At 31.6% G+C, this 22519-nt stretch overlaps 1 protein-coding gene across 2 annotated transcripts; it reads left to right on the plus strand.

The window, feature by feature from the left end:
• Positions 1–1238: 1238 nt before the first annotated feature.
• Positions 1239–20259, plus strand: LOC146999552 (oligosaccharyltransferase complex subunit ostc). 2 transcript variants are annotated; one of them, XM_085806929.1, is made up of 4 exons: positions 1239–1366; positions 6049–6122; positions 9030–9247; positions 20166–20259. In XM_085806929.1, the coding sequence occupies exons 1-4, from the start codon at positions 1285–1287 to the stop codon at positions 20179–20181; spliced, it is 390 nt and encodes a 129-aa protein (XP_085663055.1). In that variant the 5' UTR covers positions 1239–1284; the 3' UTR covers positions 20182–20259. The 2 variants fall into 2 exon arrangements, with proteins under 2 accessions (XP_085663055.1, XP_085663054.1); XM_085806928.1 differs by lacking the exon at positions 1239–1366 and adding an exon at positions 1373–1558.
• The last annotated feature ends 2260 nt before the right edge of the window (positions 20260–22519 follow it).

The following is a 22519-nucleotide window of genomic DNA, read 5'->3' on the forward strand; positions in this document are numbered from 1 at the left end:
TATAATAATAATCATTTAATATTCTAGTTGCTAATTATTTTATTATTGTAATAGTTATTTTATTTATTTTTATTTATTTATTTATTTATTCATCTTTCCTGATGGCCTTCCATAGAGCTCCAGCACTTCTAATTTTAAAAATTAAGTCCTGACTACAACCAATGATTGCGAAAATAAAAGTCAAGTATCTTATTTAGTGATAATTCGCCTTACTTGGCTTTTATTTTATATTTATATATGTGTGTGTGTACTTTACATTTAATTATAAGGACATATATATATGTACTTTACATTTAATTATAATTTATTTGATATATATATACATATTTACGTTTGGTAGTATTACCGATTGCAATAAAAAGGGAGGTGCACATCTAGATGTTATAACGGACCCATATACAAAATTTCAACATTCTATAACTAACCGTTTTTGAGTTATGCAAAATGCATACATACGTACTTACACATCACGAAAAAAATCCCTTTCAAGTATCAACTTAAAGTCATAATCATTAGTCATAAGTATCAGCTTAGAGTAAATGGGATTACATTTAACAATAAGTTTTTTTGAAAAAAAAAAGAGAGAGAGAGAGAGAGAGTCCTTCATTGTGTTCGTACGTACAGGCGTAAGCCAAAAAATAATTAACATGGATTCCGTAATCATCGAAAACGGATATTTCCGTTAAAATATGATACCCAAAAGTTTTCTCGATTACAATAATTACTACCATTTTATTTGATACAAGGAAGTAAAGAACCTATATTAACCTACATATTCTTATATAAACAATACCTAAGTGCAGTATATAAATATTTCAAATCAATAAAATCTGACTATGGCACGCTCAAGGAAAAAAAAAAAAAAGAAAAAAAGATGAATCATCTAAATTTTCAAATTACAAACATAAATAGCAATAGTAAAAAGCAAATACAAAATAACGCTTCACGCTATCAAAATTGCTCGTTTTCTTAAATATCAACAACTAAATAGTATTTCAACTAAAACACATAATGTAAACAAGAGTTTGCCCGATGCCCAAAAAAATTCTAAATTATCTATGAAAAATATGAGCGCATTGTGACGCAACCGTATCATTCGTATTCGAACAGCAACCGCATCATTCGTATTCGCATAGAAACCGCATCATTCGTATTCGCATAGAAACCGCATCATTCGTATTCGTATAGCAACCGCATCATTCGTCTCGAACAAACCGCATCGTACGACAGATGCGAGTAACGAAATGAATTTGTGAGTACCGAATCGGTACTTCGAGTCAACCGATGTACCCGTTACTCAGTAACGAATACACGCGGTTTGCTCCAGCTCTAGAATTGAGTGTATCTTTGAATTCGGCGACGTTGAGTTAAGTTTCGTTTGTATATTTGTAGCTCCTGAACTCTGATTCCTATTTCATAATGGAGTCTTTGTATAGTTTACTTTTCACTATTTTAGAAATACCATGTTTAAAATTAAAAAGACCATCTTGGTTCCATAAACCAAGTGCAATGTTTGTTTATGCTTTGGTTTTAGTTTCCTACTTTATGGTCTGTGGTGGTAAGATATCTTTCTTTAGATCTTTGCCGAATTTACAGAGCATTACTTGGGTTAAATCCTTTATCACATAAAAGCAGAACTGTGCTTTCTTATTATCTTATGTACGTATATTTTTAAGGCAATCTTGAGTATAGTCTTTTAACAAGTTTCATCAGTGTCAAAAATTTTATATTTGCTCTTTTTTTTTTTTAAAAAAAAGGATTTTCTTTTGTTTTCATACTCATTATTATTTATGGCCCATTTTCAAATTTTGCTTACATATGCAGTTCCAGAAGAAAAGGAAGAAAATTCAAGATAAATTTTGTTTAAAGTTTAATTTGAGCAATGCATTGCATAACGATGACTATAAATATATTTCTACAATTAAAAATATGAAAAAATATTAATTGAAATATTTTAGATATAAATCTTAAAATGTGTGATCGAAGGCAAAAATGCCTGTACCTTTCAAGTTTCATGTTATTCAACCTCTTTGTTTGTACCTTAATTTATTTTTTAAATAAAAAAGTTTAATTATTTTAAATATGAACTATTAGTGTGTTATATTCGTGATAAAAATTAATTAAAGTAGTTTTTTTTAACAAATCTATAGAAAAATAGGCTAATCTTTGGAATATGGTAACAGGTAGTTTGGCGACATTTTGGTAAGGCGATAAAGGTTGCTAGCTAGGACTTTAGCAGTGTACATGGTCAAAATAGGTCGACGTATACATGGATACCGTGTGTGTGCAATTCTTAAACACTCGCAAGCAGTGGGCGATTCTGCACTTTCTCCCAATTTTGCACCTAATCTTCGTCATGATTAAGCACTTTTGTTCCATAAAAGTTCTAGCATAAGCGTAATTCGGCTAGCAGATTGTTGGAAAAAAATGTTGAGTTTAAAAAAAATAAAAAAAAGGCCTTTACTTCGTAAAAACAAAATGGCGTCAAAAAAAAAAAAAAAAAACTAGCAGGTTGCTGTAGCAGGGTTGTTCGCCAAAAAATCGCCAAGTTACCATAATCCGAAGATTAACCGAAAAATAATTTGTCTTCAACTTCATGTCAAGTCCATTACCTTGAGATTATTGTCTAAAAGAGGCAGTACATATTCAGTGACGTAGATAAACTAGTCAAGCTAAGTTTTGACTACTTTGAATATATATCCCCCCTTTTAGGCCGATTTACAAACTAATTGGGGGTAAAATAATCTCAAGGTGACAGACTTGACATGAACTGGAAGACAAATTTTATCTATTTATTTACTAAATTTTTAATCGATTTCTTATATTTTAAAGAATTTATTGTATAAATATATTTATAGTCATTTTATGCAATACATTGATCAAATTAAACTTTAATTTATCTTGAATTTTCTTTCTTTTCTTCTGGGACAGCATATGTAAGCAAAATTTGAAATTGGGCCTTATGTGATAAATGCTTATTTTGATAACATTGCATTAAATGGACTCGTGCATAAAACTATATTTAATTGTATCTTAAAAATATTGATTTTTAGTTGAATTAAAAATATTCTAAGAACTAAGAGAAGTTGGTTATATTTTTCTACTGAAAATTGGCAAATTGTATCTTGCCATTTGCAATCATCATGACTGCTTTCATTGAATATCATAGAAGTAATATAATTTTTAACTTATTGTAGATTTGTTTTTGAAAGATGTGTGGGTCAATAGAATCAAAACTGGTAATAGTGATATTCTTTATAATATTGCATATGTAATCAGTGTCCAGTTTACAAAACCAGAGGGTTTCTCCCTATAAATGTTTCAGTGTAATAAATATCCTACTAATAATACTCTAGGAGGATTCAGAGGCCCAGGATACATGCTTCATTTGCCTTTGCAGAAATCAGATTGTAAATACTTGTATAATTTTGGCTTGTCCACCGGTACCTGCAAATAAAGCCATTGAAGTTTTGATAGTTTGGCATTGGGTTCAGGTCCCAGCAAATGGCCTGGCTATATAGGTGTTGTCGTTTACCCACTATTAAGTTGAATATGAGCCAGATTCCCTTAGAAAGACCTGCACAGAATCATTTCTCCTCGTAGAAAGATCCCTAATGTGTTTTGTTACAATCTAACAAATCTAGTCTAGGTATTCTGAGGGTTAGAATAGACTGAAGGGTACCCCTTGTATCATTGCAAAGTTGTTGTTTCATTTATCACCAAGTTTCATTTATGGTAACCTGAGGAGCTGAAAGTTCCGTAAATATACTTTTACCTAGAATTAAGTGCTCCTTTGACTTTTTAAGTGAAAATATTTCGATGTATACATGGGCAAAGAGAATGCACAATGCGAAGTTTAATTTTCTAATTTTTTTTTTAAGTGAAAATAGGTCGATGTGTACATGGATAAAGTCAAGGGAGTGTGCAATGCCTAGTCAAAGAATTGCACAAACTCTGTATCCATGTGCCACCAATTTTCGCCAAGGGGTACCCGTAAATATACTTTTACTATTCTGGGTTTCATATTTTTATTGGCAAGTCTGTTTCCTTATAAGTTATTGCATTAAAAAGAATAATATTAGGTAACATTAACTTAGGAGTATGGCAATTTAATAATCTTACAGTTAAAAAAAAATTCCACACTTTTTTTCTTCAAAATTCTGTGCCATTTGTTTATTAATAACATCCTGTCTTTAGAACACAAATGCAGTCATATTTAGATAAGATGAGAGTGCCCAAAACATGTTGTATCACACCTCTTCTCTTAATAAAACTATTTAAATGTACCTATGGAAAAGTGTTGCATTCATCTAAATTTGCTTTATTACCTTAATATTATGATGTTCTTTCCTAGTCCCCTCCCCTTATCATCAGTTTGCATATTACTTTTAATTTGCCTATTGATTAAGCAAATTAAAACTCAAATGCTAACAAATTATGACATAGCAGTTATAAAAAAATAGTTTCGAATTTTGAGTTAGTATAATGGTTTTCTTTGACAGATATGTAATGTTAATCAAATTTCTTTATACAGTCAAAGGTCTTTAACCCGTACTCGTTGGGACTTCGGCGATTCCGGATTATCGTTTTTTCCGGATTATAGATCATCAATTTAAATCTGGTAAGATGGCATGCAGAAATTATAAAATTAAAAATATGAAACCGTAATTTATAAAATAAAGAGCAATTATGATCTAAAGGGTATCAAAATTAAAAAAAAAAAGGCTTAATATTTATTTGTTTATTTTATTAAACATTTCTTTCAACGCGCGGATGCGTAAAGCATACATTACGCATAGTCGAAATTAGAAAATTGCAACCAGAAAACTATTTGATGTGTATTTGTGATATTTATAGTGACGAGGAATTTTATTTAAATCATATCAAAGATGGAGTGCATCGAGATTAAATACTACATTTAGTAAGGAATTATAAAACGAATAAAATAAAAACATCTGCCCTGAAGATAACGATAGTGCTGACAGATCAACTTCCAGTTCATTGCGTGCTGCGACGTCCCCCCCCCCGCGCAGAGCAGCGTGAAATTGATAAACAGATTTCAGAACGGTTAGATAAACAAAGGATATACCTTTATTCATTTTTTGTAGCAATTCGTTTTTTGTTTAATGGACATCGAAACATACTTTCGTTTTCTAGATCCTTTGGGAGCTCCAGCATTGGAAATTCTATTTGACATAATCGAAAGTTCAAGCTTACTTTTATAAAATTGCTCTTACAGTCTGCAAAAAATAATAAGCCGGATCTAATTCGAAGATTAAGGAACAACGAAATCATCAACATTAACTGAAACAGTTATTAGATAATTTTAGCTTATACTGTCCGTTATACATTAAACGTGTATGTGAAAACATATTCTGCGCTTGCGCAGACGCATATGCGCAGTCGCAAATGTCTTGCGTGCACGCGTAAAACGCCTATGCGCATGCGTAGAAAGATTTTAGCTTTGAGGTCCGGATTATGGGTGTCCGAATTAACGACTTTTGACTGTATATGCCTTCAATATCCATTTTTTGCAGCAATTCCATTTTTTGTTTGATGGACATCGAAACATACTTTCACTTTGTAGATCCTTTGGCAGCTCCAGAACTGGAAACTCTTTTTGACATAATCAAAAGTTCAGGCTTAATTTTTATAAAATTGCTCTAACAGTCGGCAAAAAATAATAAGCTGGATCTAATTAGAAACTTGAGGAACATCGCAATCTGCAACATTAACTGAAATGCCTTAGAATCAGTAAAGATAATTTTAGCCTAGCTTATACCGTCTGTTATGCATTAAACGCGCATTCGTAAATGTATTACGTGCATGTGTAAAGCATACAAAAAAAAGTTTGTGGCTTCGAGGTCCGGATTATAGATCATTCTGGATAATGTATGTCCGGATTATGGACTTTGTACTGTATATATATATATATATGTTTCAGTTTAATTTTATACTGATTAATTTTTCACACTTGTATAAATAAGTGTGAAAAATTGATCAACATATCAAAACAAAATTTGAATTAACTTTTTTCTATGCTTGCAGGAGTAATATATGACGTCATTGTTGAACCTCCAAGTATTGGATCTACTGTAGATGAATATGGACATTCTAGGCCTGTAAGTCGTCTTATTTATTATTATTATTTTTTTATGTTGTTTAATCTTTGGGACCTATTTTGCATAATTTTTGAGCAAAATTGATTTGTTTCAAAGATATTGTGACTAAATCTGTTGTAATTTCGTTCTACCGATGAGGAGGGACCTTTAGCTGCCCTCGAAATCGATTGAGTGTTTTAATATATGTATGCTGAATAAAAGGTTGTTATTGCGATTTTAATTATTACTGATGTAATAAAATGATGGAAATTGCGTGGAACTGCTGAAAAAACTTTGAAGTCTGAGCACATTCCAAGATAACACTAAGGAATTTCAGATTTATTCTGTGAAAAATCAAACAAGACCCATAAATTAGACTGAAGGTATTTCATCTTTGATGCAGCTGATCATAATAAATAATATGCAGCATAATAACAAAGTATCTTAATTTTTATGTGCATAAGAATCTCATTTTAAAACATAACATTTTGAATAATTATGGCTGCAGAAAGAAATGACGGTTGATCTTTACATTATGGTAACTTGGCGATTTTTTGGCTAAAATTTGGCAACCAACTCTCCTACAGCAACCCTCTATTTTTTTTTTCCCCGCTGCCATTTTGTCTTCACGAAGTAAAGACATGTTTCTTTTCTTCTTATCTACTGAACACTTCTTCCAACAATCTACTAGCCGAATTACACCTATGCTAGAAATTTTATCAAACAAAACTGCTTAATCATGACAAATATTCACTGCAAAATTGGGAAAAAGTGAACAATACCATACTCCTTACGTGTTTTTCAAAATAACACATACACATAAACCATGTACACGTCGACTTATTAACATCCCAGAATTGCACAAAAATGGCATTGCGCACACTCTTCACTATATCCATGTACACTGCTTTTTTCTCATAAATTAGAAAAATTTCATGAAAATACATGACAATTTTCTGAATCTTTAAACCCGGTAAAAAGAACATATATGAAATTACTTGATCGCGAAAAAGTATTTACCCTTTACAAATATGAACATTTCCACATATAAAATAAATAAAATATCCAAAGACTTTTACCTCTAAATCATCTATTACATTATACACGTCACCAACGAATTCATACCGCAAGCATTACAAATACTTAGTATCAAATATTTAAATTATTTCCATGCACGTTTATTTCAACTTAAACGTATACCAAATTCCTACAAACATAAAATTCACAAAATAACTATCATTTAATTAAAATATCACTAAACCATGTACACGTCGACTTATTTTTACTTAAAAAAACATCCCAGAATTGCACAAAAATGGCACTGCGCACACTCTTCACTATATCCATGTACACTGCTTTTTTCTCATAAATTAGAAAAATTTCCCGAAAATACATGACAATTTTCTCAATCTTTAAACCCGGTAAAAAGAACATATATGAAATTACCTGATCGCGAAAAAGTATTTACCCTTTACAAATATGAACATTTCCACATATAAAATAAATAAAATATCCAAAGACTTTTACCTCTAAATCATCTATTACATTACACACGTCACCAACGAATTCATACCGCAAGTATTAGAAATACTTAGTATCAAATATTTAAATTATTTCCATGCACGTTTATTTCAACTTAAACGTATACCAAATTCCTACAAACATAAAATTCACAAAATAACTATCATTTCATTAAAATATAATTAAATTCAAAAACACTACTTAAAATATAAATGAGCACATACATTAAATTAATAAAAATTACCTTACAATCCTAATTACTTTAAACTAAATCATTGTTAATAACAATTTTCCCAATAATACCAAATTCCTTTCCACCTTACATTTAGAACAATGCATAAAAATAATATCCTCAAATAATTAAAAATATTAACTTACCTAATCTTCTTCAGAATCTTGATTACGTGGCGGATACACTTTTCTAATTCATTCAATAAAATTATTTAAAGATTTTTTCTGCGAATTTTTCCTCCATACTTCCTCCGCTAAATAAAAAGCAAACTTCTCTTTATCACAATGCCTAAATACCCATTTCAAATTCACTTTAGTTAGGGCCATGGGATCCAAAAATTACACAACACTGTTTCACACAACACAGAATAAAGCTAAATACAAAATTTCCACATTTTTTCCCGATTTCCCCCCTTTTCCGATTAAAGAACCGTAATTCGTCCATTAATATCACATGACATATCCCATGATCTCTCATTTCCCTCACGCAAAATAATGCGTAATCGGAACTGAGTACTGCTCACATTATTACCCAGGTAGTCCCAGGTAGTAACCTTTATCGCCTCCAAAATGTCGCCAAACTACCAGTTACCATATTGTAAAGATCAACCGAAATGACTTCTGTTTTCTGTGTTCCACAAAATTTGCTAATTTTAATAATTGTTTCAATCTGTTCTTCGTATTTTTTAATAATTCCTTCCGTGATTTAGTTTTTTATTCCCTTCGTATGAATGTATGCTAGTTAAGTATTATTTAATTTCATCTTATAGCACATGAAACTTAGAATTTATGTGGATTGTATAGTTGTTTTGACAAAAACAGATGTTTTCCAATTGCCTTTCACTTTTTATTATTATTATTTATTATTTTTATATATGCCAAGTGTAACATTGTTGTGTAAGTTCATTCCATTTGCAAATAAAGATAAAATTAACAACAACAATAAATAAATAAATAAAAATGCTACGTACCATGGTTAAACTCCTGGGGCTTTTGGTGAAAAATGAAGCAAAAAACATTTCAAAGAGATGAATTTACATCTGTTTCATTTCAAGATTTTTAATTATAATGTAATTTAAATTCAGAAAAGTTATAAATTTAATTGTTTTAAAAAATTACTGCTTTAAAAGAATGTTATAGCCATTTGTTCAGCTGATTTTGTAATTTTATTTTTAGGTAGCATTCATGCCATACAGAGTGAATGGCCAATATATTATGGAAGGATTAGCTTCAAGTTTCTTATTCACACTCGGAGGACTTAGTTTTGTTGTTTTGGACCACACACATAATCCCAACACTCCTAAACTGAATCGCATACTTTTGATATGTGTTGGATTTATTGGCATTTTATTTTCATTTTTTACTTGTTGGATTTTCATGCGAATGAAACTTCCGTAAGTTAAAATTCTTTTTTGTAAAATAATTTGTTACCTTTAACATTGTGTGCATAAACATACTACTTTTTAGGTAAAATATTTGCAAAATCTTCATACTTTTAAGAATAAAGAACTTAATACTTTTTAATTGGCATGTCAAGTTTCTCCAGCTATCAGTAATAATTGTCGCTAAAGTCTGTCACCTCAATAAATGTGACATTCCTGTAGCAAAATTGAGATCAATAATTATTGTTTGAATTGTGATTTGAATAGCATTTATTAGTAAAAAAGAAGCAAATGCCAATATTATTTTTCATTCATGTATCATTAAATTCTGCCTAGACTGAAAACATTATTGATCGATTATTATACGTATAATTAATTTTTTTAATTTGCTTTATATCTTAATGTGACTGGAGTAGCATTACCTGTATAATAGATTAATTTAAATTTACATCATGATTGTTAATAAGTATTTTAAAATTTTAATAAGTACAGTCAAAAGTCGTTAATCTGGACTCGTCGGGACTTCGGTGATTCCGGATTATAGCTCATCAGTTTAAATCTGGTAAGATGGCATGCATAAATTATAAAATTAAAAATATGAAACCATAATTTATGAAATAAAGAACAATCATGATCTAAAGGGTATCAAAGTTTACAAAAAAAAAAAAAAAAAAAGCTTAATATTTATTTGTTTACTTTACTTTCTTCGCTATTGGAAGCGAATTATAATGATGAGGAATTTGATTTAAATCATATCAGAGACGGAGTACATCGAGATGAAATACTACGTTTAGTAAGGAATTATAAGCCAAATAAAATAAAACATCTGCCCTGAAAATAAGGATAGTGCTTGTGATGACTTCATGGTTTAATAAGGCACCATTTAGCAAGACGAAACAAACATTTATTAAATATATAATTCAAAGCATAATATAATAGTTACTCAGAGCAGTACGTCGCTCCTACCGCATAGTACAATCTACTACCTTCCTCTTCCGAGGCTAACATGCAACTCCTAATAAATACATTAACCCTTCTCGAAGAAGAGCTACCTGCGCCAAGCATGCTCTGTTGATCGCCAAACAGTCGCCAGATATCACACCCCCGTCGTAAGATTGTTGTTGATATTATTTACAAATCAATCAGCAATCTGGAAACTAAAATCTAGCAACTGTTTGCGATCAACGTGAAAAAGAAAAAAAAAACTACATATACTTTTATACATTCTATCCTAATTTTCAAATCTCAATTACTATAGACATACCTCAATTTACTACATAAACATAGATAACACATTTTTATATATAAACATAGATAAATCATTTTTAACTTCACTTGTTCCGAACCTTATTATTATTGTAACAATTTATCAATTCTTAATTCAAAGAAACCAAGTTGATATTTTCTTTTATAAACATGTTAAAATATACCCTAGTATTATTCCAATGATGACAGTAAAATTATTAAGTTTCTTATATATATATAAAATTATATTCTTAACATTCCTTTTAATTAATGATGCTGCAGCATGATTTAAATCCTTGGGAGACAAATATCTAAATTTACCACTTACCTCGAATATTTGTTATCCAATAATTTCTCTATTTCAAATTACATAAACATCTTATTTGCACAAAATTGTAAAATGATTATGAAAAGCAAAGAAAACTATCTAATTATTAACTATACAAAATGTTCGTGAAGATGAACAGTAAATTAATGTTCAAAGTTCACAAGTGGGAAGTCTGGATAATGCATCCGCGTTTGACAGTTTTTTTCCAGGGCAATGTTCTATTTCGAGATTATATTTCTGCAAAGCTATGGCCCATCGTTGTAATTTGGACGATTGCGGAGCATTTCTCACTATAAAGGCTAGAGGATTATGATCAGTCAAAATTTTCACCGATGAACCGAATATCCAAGGTTCAAACTTCTTCAATGCCCATACTATAGCATAAGCTTCACGCTCTATAGTCGGCCAGCTCTGTTGAGGTTTCGATAATTTCTTGCTCGCGTAGCAGATGGGAAATTGCTTCTCTCCCCTTTGCTGTGACAAACATGCACCTATTCCGATTTGGGATGCATCAGAATGAATGACAAACGGATCCTGCAGTGTTGGGGTGATCAGCTCCGTTGACATCGCTAATCGTTCCTTCAGTTGTTGAAATGTTGACTCATGAATTTCTTTCCATTCGAGTATTTCCGGGTGTTTATTTTTCGTGAGTTCTGTGAGTGGGTAGGCGATCTCTGCATACCCTGGGATATAATCGCGATAATAATTACATAGTCCTAACAGACTTTTAAGATCTCTTTTCGTTTTCGGCGTTTCCAGCTTCTTGATTGCCTCTATTTTCTCGGGATCTGGTTGATGTTTTCCTGATCCAATGATGTGTCCTAAATATTTAATTTGAGGTTTTGCAAACGAACATTTCTTCAAATTGATAGTAAATCCAAGTGACTCTAGTTTGGTAAAAACTTTATCCAGATGTCGGAGATGAGTGTCGAAATTTGTGGAAAATATAGCTATGTCATCAATATAGGCTCTTGAAAATTGTTGAAATTCTTTCAGCGCGTTATTCATTACTCTCTGAAAAGTTGCTGCTGCGTTCCTTAATCCAAAGGGTAGCACTTTAAACTGATATTGACCTCGATGAGTTTTGAACGATGTGTACTCTTTACTTTGTTCCTCCATGGGAATTGCCCAATATCCTTTCAGCAAATCTAAAGTTGTTATGACGTTGGCTCTTTCTATACTGTACATTAAATCAATGGCGTTTTGCATAGGAAAGTCATCTGGCTTCGTTACTGCATTCAAAGCTCGATAATCTAAACACAATCTGATATCTCCATTTTTTTTGCTTACACAAACTACTGGATGAGCTATTTCTGCATTACTTTCTTCTATTAGTCCCGATTTCAATAATTCTTCTACTTCTTCATCGACCTTGGGTTTCAATGCTTCAGGAATCCTATAAATGTAAGGTTTCTTCCTCTCCATATTGGGTATTATTCTAATTTTATGAGCTTCAACTTTAGCTATTTTCAGTTTTCCGGTGAATAGTGCTCGGTGTTTGTTGATAAGAGCTATCAATTTTCTTCTCTGCTGCGGATTCAAATTTTCTAAATTCAGATTTGCATCTATTTTAAAATCTTCCAGGGGGGTCGAGAGATCTTTTCCTGGTAAAGTTATAATTTCTCCAAATTCTTCTTCATTTTCAAATATCACTCCAACTGCATTGACACTAGCTTGGAATTTTCTAATTTTATTTGCATGAACATGTTTGATCTTTCCATCAGGTAGTTTTACTTTATAGGAATGAGGTGGGCAATGATTCACGATTTCTCCTGGACCAGTCCATCGTGCATAGAGTTTGTTATTTGAATCTGGTATGAGTAAATAAACTTGTTCTCCGATTTTGAAATTTTTTGGTATTGATCTCCGATTAAAGTACTCAGCATATTTTTGTTGTTTATCACTTGCAATTAAATTGGCTTGTTCAGCTGCTTGTTCTAACCTTATTTTTAAAAGTTGTAAGTAATCCACTGCCGATTCACTTAGATTAGGTGGTATAGGTATTTCTCCTGACCATGAAGACTTCAGTACTGCTAAAGGACCTCTTGGTTGTCTTCCATACATCAGCTGAAATGGTGAGACACCCGTGGTGCAGTTTGGTACTTCTCTGTATGCAAAGAGCAGGTATGGGATGTGCTTATCCCAATTCGAAGGATCAGTCCTGATGACATGATGTAACATTTGCTTGAAGGACTTGTTCCATCTTTCTACTAATCCATTTGAAGCACTGTAAGCAGGTGTAGAGAACCTAGGGTGAGAACCTAGTCTTTTCTGGAATTCTTTAGTTAATTTTGAAACGAAGTTACTTCCGTTGTCACTAGCTATTGTATTAGGGATTCCTGTTCTCATGAAAATCTCCAAAAGCGCGTCGCAAGTGGCTTTTGCTGTCAAGCTTCTCAGTGGAATGGCTTCTGGCCATCGGGAATGTTGATCTACCAGACATAACACATATTTATGTTTCCTAGCAGAGGGAGGTTCAATAGGTCCAATAATGTCGATGTTAACTGTTTCGAAAGGTAATCCTGGCCTTCTGACCGGTGTGATGGGAATCTTGTCAGATCGCTTTTCTGGACTTTTCAACTGACAATCTTTGCACGTTTTACAAAAGGTTTCAACATCTTGTGCTAATCCAGGCCAATAAAATGAATATCGTATTCGCTCCTTTGTTTTTCTTATCCCAAGATGTGCACCGAAAATGGAACTATGTGCTAATTCCAACACTTGTGCTCTTCTACTAAGTGGAAGCACTAACTGAAAAACATTCTGTCCTAATATTTTTTCTTGGTGATGTAAAAGATGATCAATAAATAAATAATTTCCTTTTTTTTTTATTGCTAGCTTCCATGCTTCTATCAGTGAGGGACAGTTAACTTGCTCTTCGCGTAGGCGTTCAGCAGACGATAAGTCTGTGTTTACATAAACACTCGCCTTCTTCCCTTCCTCCTCTTCGTTTTTCTCCTCCATAAGCATTAGCGGGGGGGGGGGAATCGACGCTGTCGTTTGACTGTGCATTGGCGAAAAAAGTTTGTAAGTTTTCGCTTCCGTAATTATTTCTTTCTGCGTTTGGTTCTTCTGCCGCAGGATTAATCAACAGTTCGTATATTTCTGGAGTTATTAGGCAAGGCACATTTAGCTTATCAGTCACTGCAATTAATGTATCCACAAAATTAAATATATTGCTTCCATGATCTTTATGGTAAATAGGTACACGGCAAACTTTTGCTTCAATTGGTTGTCCGAAAGCAGGTGTTAGCAATATTTTACCTCCTTCTCTCTCCTCTAAATTTGGAATGAGCGATGAATGTACGATCGTTATCTGCGTTCCAGAGTCTACGATAGCTTCGATTTTCTCAGAGTTAATAAAAATATCTACTTTTTGCAGTGGTTGAACGATGCGTTCTGCGAATTCAGATCGTAGATGGGATGAGTCTACTTTAGCTACGATGGCTTCTTCTTTTGATGTTCTGTTTGAATTTTTTGGAGTTTTGGAATCATCCTTTCCCTTCTTATTTACTGCAGTTTCGTTCTTTCTTCTTTTGTCTGGACAATCTCTCGCGATGTGTTGATAATTTCCACAAATATAACATTCTTTTCTTCTCGCGTGAAATCTTTCGTGTTTTGGATATTCTTTTCTCATGGGTGGTGGAATATATTTGTCGTGTGCACATGTTGTATCCAGGAATCTCGGTGATCGCTTAATTCCATTTCGAACTTCATCGAAAGATTTTCCTTTGGACGTGAAATAAATATCACATTCTGTAGCTAATTCTTGAGGCTTCAGCCATTTATTTCCTTGGCGTATTGCGACGTGTGCAGCTGTTTCTTCATCTAATGCTTGGAATAATTTATCGGAAATAATTAACTCCTTGAGTGTTTCGAAATCCTTTACTTCTCTTGACTTGCAGTAATAGTCCCATGTAGCTGTTAGTCTTGAAGCGAACTGGATATGCGTTTCGCCGGAATAACGTTTAGTTTTTCTGAAGTTTTCTAAACAGGTTTGAGGAGTAGGTTGATATTCCTTCAGAACAAGAGTTTTCACTTTTTCGTAATTTTGCAGATCTTCCTCCTTTATATAAACAAGAACATTTGAAGCTTTTTCTCCAATTAATTTCAATAATATTTCTGATTTGTATTCTTCAGGAACCTTCTTGTGCTTAAATGTTAAATGCTCTTTCGATAGAATCGAAAAATATATTCCATTCTTCTGCTCTCTTCGGTACTGGTATAGTCAGTGTTTCTACTCCTTTGATCAGCTTGTCCAGTGAAATTTCGGTTTCTCGTTCTGTGTTTTGGATTAAAGGTGTTGGACTTCTACTTCCTTCATTTTGAGTTGCTCGAATCTTCGCTAGTTCTATTTCGTGTTCTCTTTCTGTTCTTATTCTTTCTTCTTCCATTTGCATTCTTTCCATTTCTTCTTTTCTTTTTCTATTCTCCACTGTAGTAATCAGAATTTCTTTCACGAAATCAGCATCTTCGATGTATTCCTTGCTATTCTGGAGTTTGTGTTTCAGTTCTATCAGCTTCAAATCTGGGATGCTTCTTCGCCAATTTCCAATAGAACTGTTACTAAATCCTCTTTCTTTGCGTTTTTGAACATTTTCTTCTATTTTCCTTTAGAATCAAGCCTTTCAAACTCTCGATTAAATAATTCTCACGTTTTTACTCTCTTTTGCAAATGAACACTTCTTTCGTTAGTTAGGCTTAACTTTACGCCTCTTCCGTTTTCAACGCTCTAAGCTTCTAACCTCTCTGGTTTTCTCGAAAGAGAGCGTGTTGTGATGACTTCATGGTTTAATAAGGCACCATTTAGCAAGACGAAACAAACATTTATTAAATATATAATTCAAAGCATAATATAATAGTTACTCAGAGCAGTACGTCGCTCCTACCGCATAGTACAATACTACCTTCCTCTTCCAAGGCTAACATGCAACTCCTAATAAATACATTAACCCTTCTCGAAGAAGAGCTACCTGCGCCAAGCATGCTCTGTTGATCGCCAAACAGTCGCCAGATATCACAGTGCTGACAGATCAACTTCCAATTCATTGCGCGCCGCTGCTTTTCCCCGCCGCAGAGCAGCGTGAAATTGATAAACAAGTTTCGGAATGGTTAGATAAACAAAGGATATGCCTTTATCCATTTTTTGCAGCAATTCCACTTTTTGTTTAATGGACTTCGAAACATACTTTCGCTTTGTAGATCCTTTACATATTAGTAAATATATATTGGAAATTCTATTTGACATAATCGAAAGTTGAAGCTTACTTTTATAAAATTGGTCTAATAGTCTGCAAAAAATAATAAGCTAGATCCAATTCGAAGATTAAGAACAACGCAATCTGCAACATTAACTGAATTAGATAATTTTAGCTTAGCTTATACCGTCCGTTATGCATTAAACGCTCATGCGTAAACTTTAGACGCATGCGCAGAAAGTTTGTAGCTTTGAGGTCCAGATTATGGGTGTCTGAATTAATGACTTTTGACTGTATTTTTAAATTTTAATAAGTGTTTTTAAATTTTAATAATTTAATAAGCTAATAAGTATTTTTAAATTTTAAAATTCTAAATTTTATGAAGTATTCAATTTATATATTGAATAATGTAGTGAGTATCAATGAGGAAATTTTCATGTTTTGTACAGCTTTCCTTCTTAAATAGTTTATTCATTGTTTTTAAGCTGTTATGAAAAAAATTTTGGAAGATTTTTTTGGGGAGAATGCAAGTTCACCCCACAATCAATATTTATTGCCACTCAACAAACATTATCAGCTTATCCAAAGAAAACACACTTTATCTATTTAAAATCCAAATTTGATTAGTAAATAAGGATTATATGAGTCATTAAAAAACTTTTGTAGTTTTTTTTTCCTTTTATTTTCAGATGCATTTTTTTTCTTTATTTATTTATTCTTTTATTTTCATGCTTTTCAGTATGCAGCCATTGGAAATTTTAAAAACTTTTTCTCATTTTGTTATGTGGACGAGTATTTGTAGAAAAGATCTTTGTTAAAAATGATATTGAAAATTTATAATTTAAAAGATTTTTTTTACATGTCATTAAAGTTTGGAGTCATTATCAATATTGGTATTATTAAAGAAATAACATAGCAACTCCCTCTGCACCTTATAAATATAAAATTTTTTAGACTTATAAAAATCTTTAACTAAATCGGAAAGTTCAAAGATGAAAAAAATTGAGGTGGGTTGATTACATGAAGCAAAAGAAAATTGTTCTTTGAAAGAATATTGTTGAAGATGTTAACAAATTAGCGAATGAGTCAGAAAGTAATTAGAGCATTGAGTTGTTTATGAATGCAAATGAATGTTTAAAGATGTGAAAGAGAAGGGAATGGATATAAATTAGTTAAAAGTATTCAGAAAATTTTCAAATTAAAAGAGACTAAATTATTTTATTGTATTATGAATATTTATAGCTTTTAATGTATAATTTCTCTAATAACAAGATAATAACAGATTACATTTGTAATTATTTATTGTTTTAAACTTTAAAGTTTCTACATATTATAGCTGTCCTTTTTTTAAAAAATGGAAGAGAATTTTTGTTAATAGTGAGAATGTAAATCTCCTATAAAATATGTGTGACTATTATAAATGTTTCAGGAACTTATATTCCTAATTTAATGTTAATTATTTGAAAACTTTTAGTGAATTTATTTTCTCAAATGTGTTATGCACACTATATGTTAAGTGTAGATTATATTTAATAATAATATATCCGTTATACACTTCTGTTTTATTCTTAGAATGTATGTATAGGAGTTTTAAGTTGGTTGCACAGATAATTACTTTAATTTATTCATTTTACATTTCCTGATAGGTCTTTAATGTTTTTATTGGTAATAAAGTAACCTTAAGAGTTCTTAATTTCCATGTACAGAAATGTGTATGAACCCTATGCAAAGAAAATCCTGTTAGTATGGCTGCAAAAACTTTTTGTCTAGGTCTTCTTAGCTTGCATGCATACACAGGTTGTGTAAATTGTTAGGGAAAGAACTAATAAAAAAGGTTTATTTAAAACCTTTTGTATTAGATGTTACTTACTGGGTTATTAAAATGGAAAAATAAGTTCCTAATTGTTTTCATGGAGCCGGATTTACAGGAAACTTATTTATTAACTGAGTTTTCATCTTGGAAATTCTCTCACTTCCTACTGTGTTAACATGTCACTCCTTATCTTTACTTCATCATTTTGTTATAATCAAGATATTTAAAAAAAAAAGCATAAGTACTACTGATCAAGAGTGAGTGACATAGATTATCCCATTTTAACTGTGTTTGCATGAAGAATTCTATGCAAGTCTTAGCTGGCCACAACAACAGCTATCATCATTTATGTGCCATCATTTCCTTCTTCATGAATTGCCTTTTACCATTATTTATTCGCATTATAATTAAAACTCTAAACGTGATTATTATTACATGTATATTTGTAATGTGTTATATATATATTATGAACTAGGTTGTAAGTACAATACTAAAAAGACCAATTTTGGTCAAAATCTTTTGCGCAATATGCTGCAAAATTAAGAAAATGAGAAGAGAAATTAAGATATAACAAAATATAACTGCTGTTTTAAAAATAATTGTCGACCTCAAAATTAACTATTCTAGATTTGGTGCTCTCCCCCTAAATTCATCTGTTCTCCCAAATTCAAAATATTTCCATGTTATATAACTACTCCAAATTAACCAATCACAGATTAGCTGTACCTCAGTATAAATTTCTTGGCACAAAAAACTATGTCATTCTTTTTCTAGTTCCAGCCACACTATCAATGTTATGCTACTTTGCCTGTCTTTATTTTATTCTAAAAATGACCTCGTATCTCCGTTAATCTGTGTGTACTATATAAGAAATTATTGTAATTGATTATGATTGGATAAATATCTACTAAGATGGTGTTAATGCATGGAAATAAAGATTGTGATTTCTTCAAAATTCATTTGTGTCGGCATCATCTGATCGTTTTCCCACTCAGCCAGCACAACTATGCATTAAAAATATGACATATATATACACAAACTTATACTATATAAGTATCACTTTGAAGGCTCTATATGTAGTCTTTGAAGTGATAGTTATGTAAAATAATGCACATTAACTTGCAGTTGTAGATAGTACAGTACAAAGTCCATAATCTGGACTCGTTGGGACTTCAGCGATTCCAGATTAGGGGTTTTTCCGGATTATAGCTTATCAATTTAAATCTGATAAGATGGCATGCAGAAATTATACAATTAAAAATATAAAACCGTAATTTATGAAATAAAGAGCAATTATGATCTGAAGGGTATCAAAATTAAAAAAAAAAAAAAAAAAAAAAAAAAGAACCTTAATATTTATTTGTTTACTTTATTAAACATTTCTTTCAATGTAAGTTGTTCAAGTTGCTTCGTTTTTTGTGCTAATATTTTCTGTTTAATTCTGTAAACAGACATAATTTCTTGTTCAGTTACAAAGTTCCACCTTTCGGAAGCAGTATTTTCTGGATTTAGAATAATACTACAGATTTCGCCATCCGTTGATTGATGATTGGGGCATTGTTGTTGCAATGAAAATTTTCTGTTATATCATCTGCATTTATTACCGTTTCTCAACATTTCTTTACAAAATCCAATAACTGGAAAATTTCACCTTTAGTTTGCGATGTCCGAAAACTTTCAAATTAACGGCTATCATCTTCATCGTCCTCACCATGAAATATGGTAGCTGGCCATAAATTATGCCAAGCATTTTTAATGTATCTGGAGATGCATCCTCCCAACGCGCATGCGTAAAGCATACAAAAAAAAAAGTTTGTGGCTTTGAGGTCCCCGTACGGACTTTGTACTGTATTAGAAATTAAGCTTATGTGTGTCTAATATAACCAATATATGCACAGTCTGTTTTATTTTCATGTAGTTCCCTGAAAATCTTTTGTAATCTGTGATGCATATGTATGTAGAAGATAATGTAACAATTTTGAAAAAGAATAACTTAGCCCTCTGACCAAGAATCCATGCTCATAGAGTTTTTAAAGTGATTATCATATAGCTCGCTTGAACTGTACGTTAGAATAAATATATTTTTCGTATTTTAAGAAAAATTTTCATTTGAATTATAAGTATTATGAAAACACTTTTGGAAAATCAGTTTTGCAGAATAAAAAATGTTATTTTTCAACATTTTAATTTTCTGTTCACGGTCAGAGGTTTAAAGATATGCAAAAGGGATTATGTGTTTATTAAGCTAGTGATTATTATTTTAAATTGTAATGCATACTTAATTAATGTGTTTTATTAATAACATTAGGAAATGGCAAATATAATCATGTTTTTTCATTTTTTTAGGGGATACTTGGCATAAGAATTGGTTGGAAGAAATAAATTATTTTTCTACTACTTTGAGTGTATATTCTAAAAAAATAAAAATATCTGCATTTGAGTTTTTGATGTAAACCAACACAAGAATGATAAAATCATAAACACAAATGGCATTATCATCTTTTATAAAGGTGATAATATGCAGATGAATGTCTGTTATATTTTTTGAGAAATTTTAGGTTTATTAATTATTTTTCTTTTGAAATTTGTCAAAACTTATTATGCTTATCTTCTGAAAAACTAATTATTGCTTTAACCTTTTTTATATGATTTTACTCTGTTATAAATTATTGAAGTAAACAATTAGATAATAATAATAATAATAAAACTTGTTAAAAATTTTAATTTTGTAAACAAAAAATGAATGAGAGTTTCATATTAGAGCACTTTTAAAATTTTTGGATCACTTGAACAATATTCAGGTTGTTCTTAGGAGCCTCATTTACAAAAACTGACTTGACGAATCTTGAAAACCAGATCTATGAAACTTGCATTCAGACAACAAACTAGCATTACAGCTTTTCAAACTGATAGTAGATCTTTAGTACATCCTTGGGAGCAGGATGAAATGAGGAATTCTTATTTTTCACTGCTGCGTTTGCTTCACACTAGATATTAACAGCATAATTGACTTAAGTTATCTACTTAACAGATCGCTAGCTAAGGCTTTGATTAGAAAAGAGGCTTCAATTTGAAAAGAAGAAATTATTAAATGAAAACTTGATAAACTGTCTGAGATAAAATTTCTTTTCTTTTTAAAGCATTACCTATTATTTAAAGCATTTAAAGCATTTCTTTTTAAAGCATTACTTTTTAAAGCATGAACCTCTGTGAAACTCATAAGACATATTTTCCACTCTATTAGATAATAACATTTACACCATAAAAAATTCAATAGAGTTTGTAAAAAAGGTTAAAAACATTTCTCCTAGTAATTTACTCATGGTTTCTTTTGATGTAAAATCATTATTCACCCATGTCCCAGTGGAGGGTGCATTAAGATGTCTAGAAACCAGACTTCGCGAATTTCATTTCTCTTGCATCGAAATTGATGAGCTAATTTCTCTCACTCAACTCTGTTTGAAACAAACACATTTTGTTTTCCAAAATAAATTTTACAAGCAAACTGAGGGATTAGCCATGGGAAGTCCCCTCAGTCCCATCCTGGCTGATATCTACATGCATTATTATGAATCAAAATTGTTTGAAACTTTAAACTTCCCGGCATGGTTCCGCTACGTAGACGATACTTTTACCCTGTTTGAAGGTAATAAAGATGATTTAAATAAAGTTCTTTCAACAATGAATTCTATTGATCCTGCTATTCAGTTCACTTTTGAACTTGAGACTTGCAATTCTCTTCCGTTTCTCGACATTCTGGTCACACGTAACACATCCAACTTCAGTACTACAGTTTACCGTAAACCTTCATCGGTTTGCCTTCCACCACACTTTAAATCATGTCATCCGACTAAACAAAAGTTAGCTTCATTTTATTCCTATGTTTTCCGTGCTCTTCAAGTTTGCTCCTCCAAACTAGCCCTTGATGAAGAACTAAATTATTTAAAAGCAATAGCTATTGACAGGGGCTTTTCACCCAACATTATTAATCAAGCAGTTAAAATATTCTCATCTCAACACACTAAAAGCCACACTCTTATTTTAGGAGATTTTAAAAATTCTGTTGTCATTCCCTTCTTTCCATCAATTAGCTATAAAGTTGCACATATTTTGCAGAAATTTAACTTTCGGGTTGTTTTTTCTCCCATCAATAAAATTCCAACTTCTATACTCAAGGATCCCATTCCGGATATGAATTCCTGGGGTATTTATAGGATTCCTTGCCAGTGTGGTTTAATTTACATTGGCCAAACTAAGAGAGCCTTAAAATTTCGCGTCAAAGAACATGATGCATATGTTAGAAAAAAGGAAACACAGAGGTCTTCTGTTGCTCAACATTGTTGGTCCGAAAATCACACTTTCAATTTTTCTGCTGCCAAAATTATTCAAAAAACATCTTCCATTGGAGAACTGGATTTTCTAGAGGCATTTCACATTCATAAAAATCTTTCTGTTCTAGTTAACGATCCTAATTCCAATCCAAATTTGCCATCGGCTTTTAGAGAAATTATGTTTTAGTTCTGGTTTCGCCAACAGATGGCGCCACTTGCTTATTCTTGTCCAGGCTTTCTTATCTTATCTAATCATTATTTCCTATCTTGTTCATTTGCGGTTTTGCAGCTGAAGATGATGGTTCGGTAAAACCATCGAAACTAGTCCTGTGAAAATTTTGTAGGTATAACGCTGATTTTTGTTGTTTG

Source organism: Stegodyphus dumicola, chromosome 1, assembly GCF_044657685.1.
Source record: "Stegodyphus dumicola isolate Sdum_Otavi_A_Nest chromosome 1, ASM4465768v1".
Taxonomy (NCBI): domain Eukaryota; kingdom Metazoa; phylum Arthropoda; class Arachnida; order Araneae; family Eresidae; genus Stegodyphus; species Stegodyphus dumicola.